Source organism: Mastomys coucha, unplaced genomic scaffold (genome assembly GCF_008632895.1).
Source record: "Mastomys coucha isolate ucsf_1 unplaced genomic scaffold, UCSF_Mcou_1 pScaffold4, whole genome shotgun sequence".
Classification (NCBI taxonomy): Eukaryota; Metazoa; Chordata; class Mammalia; order Rodentia; family Muridae; genus Mastomys; species Mastomys coucha.
Window position 1 is genome coordinate 18200991 of NW_022196910.1, and position 9047 is coordinate 18210037.

At 41.2% G+C, this 9047-nt stretch overlaps 1 protein-coding gene across 22 annotated transcripts in view; it reads left to right on the forward strand.

Annotated features, from left to right (window-relative positions):
- Anks1b (ankyrin repeat and sterile alpha motif domain containing 1B) overlaps window positions 1-9047 on the forward strand; it is a 1082674-nt gene that overhangs the window by 782434 nt on the left and 291193 nt on the right. For 21 of the 22 annotated variants that reach the window (XM_031349133.1, XM_031349134.1, XM_031349137.1 and 18 more), the window contains one exon: window positions 3879-4031. In XM_031349133.1, the coding sequence (XP_031204993.1) occupies window positions 3879-4031 (153 nt within the window). Of the gene's footprint in view, window positions 1-3649; window positions 3675-3878; window positions 4032-9047 lie in introns of those variants that run through there. The other variant, XM_031349157.1, reaches the window with a different exon arrangement.

Sequence of the window (9047 nt, forward strand, 5' to 3'; positions counted from 1 at the left end):
GTAGCATTTCTGGGTCTATCAGACTCCAAAGTGCACTTTGGAGGACAGACTGGGTTGAAAGCCATCTTGGAGACACAATCAATAGACAGTGTCACTCTAACGAGTTATAATGACTCTTTCCTAAGCTTCTACTTGGGCAAAGGAGTGAAATCTCCTCACTAGCTGAGAAACGCTGCTAAGAACCATGTTCTCAGCTGAAGGTTATAAATTAGTTGTTTTACTTACGCTTGACTCTAGCTGTAAGACATGAGATGGCCTAAAATTTCTTACTTTAAATAATGCGTTTTATAATTCATGAAGATCTCAGTCCTCGAAAAATAAGTCTAGAAATAAGACAAGAGCATTACATTACAGGCACAGAAAATTATCTGTCACAAGTATCAACAGTGCCTCATGCAAGTCATGTTTTGGGAATGGCTAGCAACTCAATGACTATTGACATGTGAGTGTGCTCAGCTGCATCACTAGGTTCATACATAGCATGGTAGTGAGAGACTGGGTTAGTTTTGATTGGCTTTGGATGGTGAACTAGGACCTTTATACTTTTCTAATAACAGAATCACTGTATGTTCTGGCCCAGGGCTAGAGTTATGAATCTGGCTAAGGTATTACTGAATATAAGCTGAGCCAAAGGTGGGGGCGGGGCCAAGCGGAAGGATTTTGCACTCATTTGTATAAGTGGTAATGAGAAGCTAAGCCGGGTAGTAACAGTAGAAGCAGAAATAAAGGAACAGATGGGACACCTTCTTTGGAAGAAGTTTTTTGTGCAGCACAGCAGCCACTCTGCATATCATTAAGGATGTGTCAAGTTCACTTTGCAATTTCATTCGGCTATGGAGGTTTCCTCCCTTCAGGTATATAGAGTCTCCATAACTTATTGGTAATCTGGGCACCTATTTTTTTATTTAGACTTACAGTGGCCATAAGGGAGGGACTCTAAGTGATTTGTACTTTGCTGTTTGCATAGCATCCGTCAGAATAAGTGCTGAGCTCTTGTAGAATAAGCGACTTGTATAGTTGCTGCCCTCCACATGCACAGACACACCTGCACATGCACACACACACACACACACACACACACACACACACACACACACAACCGTTTCCAGAGTACCATCTGCTATCCATTCTACCCAGCCCATCTGTCACCCCGCCAAAATTCCTTTCATTCTTGCCTCTTTAAGGTAGGTCTTGCTCTATAGGAGGAACCAGATTACTGACCAGTCTTTATACAGTGAGATTTTTAGTGTTACGTGTTTCTCAGACACTGCCTTCAATCAAATCCAATTGATTCTCTTTGGTACTTCAAACTATAGATCTATCCAATAATGTTCTCATTGGGTAAAATACTGAAAATTCAGATCTAATTCATTTTAAACCTCCAGCTTTATGTCCATCCCACACACACACACACACACACACACACACACACACACACACACACACCACATACACACACACACTTCAGTTTTCTTCTGAGAGACTTCCCCTTTCTTATTCTCAATTGTTCAGTATTGGGGCAACAAGAAAGGTATTGAGGAAGAGGTGAACTTCCGTGGTCTCCACTGGGTTCCCTCTGCAGTTGTCTGAAGGGTATCCCTGATTGCTCAGCTGGCAGTGACCATCAAGTCACTTAAGTGGGACAAGTGGTCAATGACCCTGACCCAATTGTATGTGAGCACTTGGTGGGGGGTAACCTGTGAAGAACCTATAACACAGTTCTCTGGGAAAGAACAACTGACTCTTTAAAATTATCAAGGCCCCTTAAGCCTGTCAGTAGTAGCCACTTCTGGGTTTGTTGGGTTCTTGGGTCGACTATCAACAGCGTGTCTCTGCTAGGCTGTTCATTTCAACTCCAGTGTTCCTCTGCTTTCTCTTTCTCCACTTATTCCATAAGAGAAGTTTCCTGTGTCTGGGGTAAGTATTTAGATTAGTTCAACCATTTGCTACCAAGCCAGTGAGCATACACACACACACACCCCTTAGTTTATAATCTTACCAAATAGGAAATTGTACTGGCTGGTTTTGTATGTCAGCTTCACACAAGCTGGAGTTATTGCAGAGAATGGAGCCTCCCTTGAGGAAATGCCTCCATGAGATCCAGCTGTAAGGCATTTTCTCAATTGGTGATCAAGGGGGGAGGGCCCAGCCCATTGTGGGTGGTGCCATCCGTGGGCCGATAGTCTCCAGTTCTATAAGAAAGCAAGCTGAGCAAGCCAGGGGACACAAACCAGCAAGCAGCACCCTCCATGGTGCTTCCTGTGTGAGTCCCTGCCCTGCATGAGTTCCAGTCCTGACTTCCTTTCGTGATGAACAGCAGTGTGCAAGTGTAAGCTGAATAAACCGTTTCCTCTCCAACTTGCTTCTTGATCATGATGTTTGTGCAGGACTAGGAGCCCTGACTAAGACAGCAAGTACTCAGTACATCTGAGCATCCATCTGAGTCCTAGTCTCTAGTTTTATACACAACATTCACACTGCTTGTACAAGCCACTAAACTTCATTTTTGCAAACTCTGACTCCATATAATGAATACTGAGCAAGGGCCACATGTGTGCTCATGGGCAAATAGCTAAAGGGGGGGGATCAGTCGATAGAAAGGCAAACTAAAACGTCTAATGCAACTGAATAATGAGTGGTATTGTAACTTTGAAATAGTGGGCATTTAAACCTTGGTGTGTTTTAAAATTAGATTGAGAAGTGGAACAGCAGGAAAAAGTGGAAGGGAGAAAGGCAAGGAGAATCTCAATAGAGGGTTCTGCATGTGACAGAAAGCTCATGATGCTGAGACTAAACACCTGAATCCTGGGTGCCTAAACTAATCTTTTCTCTGCTCACAAACCAGACTCATATAGATTTCCATTAATATTTCATCTCCTTAAATTTGGTGGAAGAGGAACACCCATTCTGCATCTTGCCCTGTTGGATGCTCCCAGCAGGCATCTCACTGATGGCTGACGTCAGCTGACGAGGGGGCAGGCTCTCCTGAGGAACCCCAGTACCAGACCCTGCCTTAGCAAGCAGGCAGCATAAGTTTCAGAAGTGAGTCACGTCAAAGGCAAGAACCATGAATTCAACTCAGATCTCAAATAAAGAATAAAGGACTTAGAGGACTCGATATAAAAATTTCAACCCAGAAGTTCTTCCTGCTTAAATTATTTTCACATTCCAATTTAAACTCAGAAACATTATGTTGTTGTCACACTTCTTTGTTCCCCTGAAGTATTAAAAAAAAAAAATCTGTATATAGCTGACAAAAAATAGAAGCTTGTCTGCCAGCAAGTTCCCTATTCATGTCTAACATACTGTAGAGCTGAGGCAGAACACATGGTCTTAAAACACTCAGGGCCTCTTTTTAATGGCTCGCCACAGCACTGTGTTTCTCCAGCGTGTGTGCACCACCAACAATACATGCCTTGCATAAGCATGAATCCCTTTGGGATGTTTAAGTCATGCAGTATTTTCACACACTTTGATGTTGTGCATATGAGAATTACCATCTCTATTTTGAAAATGCCGTCCCTCCAGCCTTCCACATGGAACCCTGGTAACTCAACTGACATCCCTTGAAATTCTATTCCAATAGAATACCAGTAAAATCACTAACAGGGGTTTGACATATCTCTTCCTCTCAAACACAGAGCTAATTTAGCAGCTAAATTGGAAATTTCTGGGTGTGTTTCTGAAAACTAATTCAGTGTGAAAATTACTGATGACTTAGAATTGTTCATAGAGCATTTTCTTTTTCCCTTACTTCTCCATCCAGAAATATCTGAGGCTTCATATCAGATTAATTTGCAAGTGGCAGGATGCTTCCTGTTATTGGAACAGAAGGGAACTGGTCTAGATAATTCCTAATGTGGTACTCTTAATTACAGATGAGGCCCATTGGCCATGATGGCTACCATCCCACCTCTGTAGCTGAGTGGCTGGACTCCATTGAGCTGGGTGACTACACCAAAGCCTTCCTCATCAATGGCTACACGTCGATGGACCTGTTGAAAAAGATCTGGGAGCTTGAACTAATTAATGTAAGTTGGTCTCTTTCTGACACTGTCACTGTTCAACTTTTCATAAGATTTTATTGCAGATGAAGAATTCTTCTTTCTCTGTAACTGGTCATCTAATAAGGATTTACAGATTAAATGTGTGTGTGTGTGTGTGTGTGTGTGTGTGTGTGTGTGTGTGTGTGTTAGCTCTGAGGTCATTGCCTTTTGACATTTTGAGATGGTGAGATAAGACTTGAAGAGCAGGAGGACCCTTGGGGGTTTTTCTGTTATCTCTATGGATGGGGTGGTAAAATAAGCTCTGGTTGTGACCTTTGCCCCTGTTCATTATTAAAAGCAAGAATTACCGCCTTTCTGTTTCTTCATCACATTATTTTTAGGTCCTTATCTTTATTATTTAATTAGAGTTCAGACCCCGTGCTTGAAGGGACTGATTCTGCTCTTGCTAAACAGGTTGCTATAAATCATCAAAATGTTGTCTATTGGAGTTGGCATCCAATCGTATGTTGTCTCTGTTTTATTCAGACACTTGGCATAAATTTTCTATAAATGCTGGCCAGCATATGTCACCCTATATTCAAACCCAAGGCAGTCAACCCCATCTTCATAAGTGGCTCTGACTCTTCTTCACTTCCATTTTACTCTCTCCCTTTTTTTTCCTAATGCAGTAAAGTGAAGGAATAAAATACAAAGGTAACAGAAAATGCCCATGTGTGTTGGTTGGTGCTATGGTTTGATGTTATAAATGGTTTGGATTTTGGGGTTTTTGTTTTGTTTTGTTTTGTTTTAAAGGACAGCAATAAATCATTCTTTCAGAGGTATTTTTGGCTTTATATAATAATGATTGGGAGAGGGGAGGCATTTTGTAAATAAAAATAAAGCTAACAAGTATTACTGCCTCTGCTAAGCTCTCTTCTGCTTTTTTTTTTTATGTTGCAAGAGTCTGGTTGCTACATATTCCATGCCATTAATTATTTTAATGAGCATTATTACTATTAGCTAATTATCCTTCACTTTTTTTCAATGTATCTTTAAAAATAACATCTTTCCTAGAGCATCTTACAGAAATTGTTCTTGAGTCTAAAAACTCACATGAAGTTGATAGAATCTTGGCTTCTGGCTTGCCATTAGTAACTCGTTTTTGCTTTTTAATCCCCTCACAAAAGCTATCATTACTAGAAGAAAGCCACTGTCTGAAGCTCTGGTTAGCATTGTTCTTGGTCTGTGTGGCAAAAGAACAAACTGGAGCTGCCTTGGGTTTTGCTCGGGCCAGGCACAAACTTCAGTTCTGTGTGAGACTTGACCCTCTGCTCATAGGGCCTCTTAGGCACTTGTTAAGGAGGCCACCTTCTGTAGATTAGCTGAACCAGTTTTCAAGTTGAAATGTATCTCGCTTTGTGGTATAACTTGAAAACTAATCCTATGTAATACCCTCAGAATACAGTTGTTCAATACAGTACAGTACAGAATACAGTACAGAAGAGTTGGCAGGAAGTAACATGTTGGCATAGGCAGTACTTCCGGGTGAACAGGGTGGATTCTGGGAGGACTTTGTAGTAACCACTCTATTGGGTGACAGTGAGGTTGGTAATGTAGGTTTGCTGTCTGGGCTTAAAGACTAATCATAAACACCACTGAATTCAGACAGGGGGAAGTGCTTTTCTGCCTATGCTGCTGCTTTCCTGGCTTCTCTTTTAGTTGCACTTGCTAAATGACAGTTTGCCTTGGAAAATCTAGGGGGAAGTTTCTGTTACAGGTATTGCCTTAAAATTTGAAAGCAGGGTTGCTGTGTTCAAGACCTCCTCTAACCTGTGCGTCTACCATTAATTTTTTGCCTTAAAGTAAACTCATTGGATTTAAGTTTCTGTGACATCTGTATGGGAAGTTCACATTCTAAATGGAAAGGCTATGCAAAACTTAGCTCAATAGACATGCTACTGTGGGGGCGGGAGAAACTGAGTCTTTGGACAGAATTAGAAAACAGAACTTCATAGCACTAAAAGCTGGAAGGGGATGGGTGGTTAGAACTTGCTTGCTTGCTTGCTTGCTTGTTTGTTAATGTGAGAAGGGCTTTCAAAGCTTTTGAGTAATCTCAAATTGTAGACTCTTTGATGTCATCAAAAAGGAGAAGACAAAGTTATGACCTTTGTTTATCAGAACTAATGAAGACAGGTATGGAGTGGTCCTTATGTGATGTAGGGCTCAACTAATATAGTATTGAAGACGCATAATTTGTTGTTTCCTGGCTGATAAAGGGAATGTTCGGTAATCCTGATTCAAAGTAAAGGCCTCTAGGGAACTCGTATCATGGATTGATGTAGAGTGACTGACTGATTACCATTCTTGATCACTACAGTAACTGGCTGGTTCCCATCACAAATCGTTACAGCTAGTTGATGATTGCCATCCTGGGTCACTGGAGGATAGATGACTCCCAGCTGGGATCACTGAAGTGAGTAGCTGAGTTTAAGGGAGCCAGACTTCTCTGGTGGCTCTTTCTTCTTGTAAAGTGAAGACAGAAATGCAAACCCAAGCTGTCAGGGGTACAGAGGTAAGCTCTGGAGAGAGGAGAAGAGAGAACAAGCAGGCTAGCCGTTGACATGACCATAAATAACATAAGTATCGTCAGGCACTGCAGGTGAAACACCCAGAGTACATGTTGATATGCTAACTGTTGTTCTCATGAGTATAACAAACTTGTGCAACCTATTTTTTTTTTTGAAGAAGTGAAAACAGCCCAAGTTTTTTACTTGAACATTACAAATGTGTATTTGAAGTTATAAATTTTGGAAAGTCCCTAAAAACCTTTCCATTATAGTATATGTTGTTTGTTTTTGAAAATAGAGATTATTTGAATAAACAAATATGGGGTTTGGACACAGAGCTACCCAAAATGTTGGGCAGAGACAAAAGAATGGACATCTTACCATTAGCAGGGAGAAAGTTTTAAGGATGAAAGCACTGTTGGTTTTGTGGGCCCAGTCCTGTCTCAAATTAGAACCTGAAGTATAGGCCAACAATTGACCTTTTTAGTTCTTAATCTGAGCTTTCTGTTCAGACCCTGATGTTGGCTGATTTGTTCCCATCTGGGCACTGTCGGTGATGACATCGCACTCCTACCTTTTCTATTGACATTTTAGTGTTAACATGTGAACACATTAGGAGAGACTGCAGGGAAAGTTGTTCCCTCAGCAAATGCTACCTCCACGAGCATCCGCTTTGAGGTACTGTCCCTCCCTCCAAAGGCTTGTTAAGGGAATTGATGACTAGTTAGCCCTTTGAAGCCCATTTTTTTTTCCCTCTCAGAGGGTCCTCAGGCTTGACGTATGGTATTAGCCACTTTGAGTAATGTTTCTAGTGTTATCCACAACCTCAACAGCTCTGCATGGCAGACATTTTAGATAGAAGGGACTCTATGTTCTCCATGAAATGTGTATAGATTAATTATGAAATTAAAAATAATAAGCTAAGTCCCATGTAAATAACTTATTATTCATTTCCTGGACAATAAAAATGTTTTAAACTTATATTAAAAAAGCAATGTTAATTTATTTTATCCCTATGTGCCTACTAAAGGGACTTGAGTACACCCAACTAACTCAGAACACTGTTCAATTCATCAATGCATGAATCTCACTGTAGAACCTGTGATTAGTAGAAGTTAACTATTGACTTTTCTATTATTTACAAAGGAAATCATTCTAACCCAGATTAGTATATCCTGAAATACAAATAATGACAAATGTTCCTATGGAATAGGCAAAAAACAAAAAAACAAAAAAAAATCAGGTTTCAGTGCATTCTTAAATCCTTGCTTATAGTACAGAATTGCTTTAAAAAAAAAAATCTAGCCAGGTGGTGGTGGTACACACCTTTAATCCCAGCACTTGAGAGGCAGAAGCAGGTGGATTTCTGAGTTTGAGGCCAGCCTGGTCTACAGAGTGAGTTCCAGGACAGCCAGGGCTACACAGAGAAACCCTGTCTCGAAAAACCAAAATATATATATGTATGTATATATATATACATACATATATATATACATATATGTGTGTGTGTGTGTATTGTGTGTGTGTGTATATATATATATATATACACATATATATATGTGTGTGTGTGTGTGTGTGTGTGTGTGTATATATAGTGTTTGGTTTTATACCTCTGAGTAGAAGTTAATAAAGTAGCTAAGGCAGCAATACCCCCATGTACCCTGGGAAAGCTGTTTCTCATCTCCCATGGATAGCATTTGGGATTGCATTTGCAGTAGCAAATTAATTCACTTGTCATTTGCTTCTCACCCAGCTCCTTCTGGAACTGTGTGCTTGCATTCATGAAGGACTGCCGTACTGTTCCTCGAGGTTTCCTCACTGTTAATGATTTAATTTCTACCTTTCTGGGGGGAGTCCATGATAACCTAACGCCCTAAGGACGTTGCCAGGCCTGAAAGGGATGGGAACTCCACAGCAAGACCAACAGAGTCAGGGGCTGGAGAGATGGCTCAGAGGTTAAGAGCACTGACTGCTCTTCTAGAGGTCCTGAGTTCAATTCCCAGAAACCACATGGTGGCTCACAACCATCTGTAATGAGATCGGATGTTCTCTTCCGGCCTGTAGGCACACATGCAGGCAGAATGCTGTATACATAATAAATAAAAATCTTTAAAAAAAAAAAAAAACAAGACCAACAGAGTCAGCTAACCTGGATTCTTGGAGCTCTCAGAGTCTGAACCACCAACCATAGAACATACACAGGCTGGACCCAGGCCTCCTTGTACATATGTAGCAGATGTATAGCTTGGTCTTCGTGTGGGCCCTGAACAAATGGACCTGGGGCTATCCCAAAAGCTGTTGCCTGTATGTAGGATATGTTCTTCTAGCTGGGCTGCCTTGTTTGGCCTCAGTGGAAAGGAAAAGCCCAGCCTTGCAGAGACTTGAGGAGCCAGGATGGGTGGATACTCGGGGAGGAGAGGGAGGATGGGGGAAGGGTTGTGGGAAGAGGTGACTGGGAAGGGGGCAGTGAGTGTAATGTAGAGCAAATAAGTAA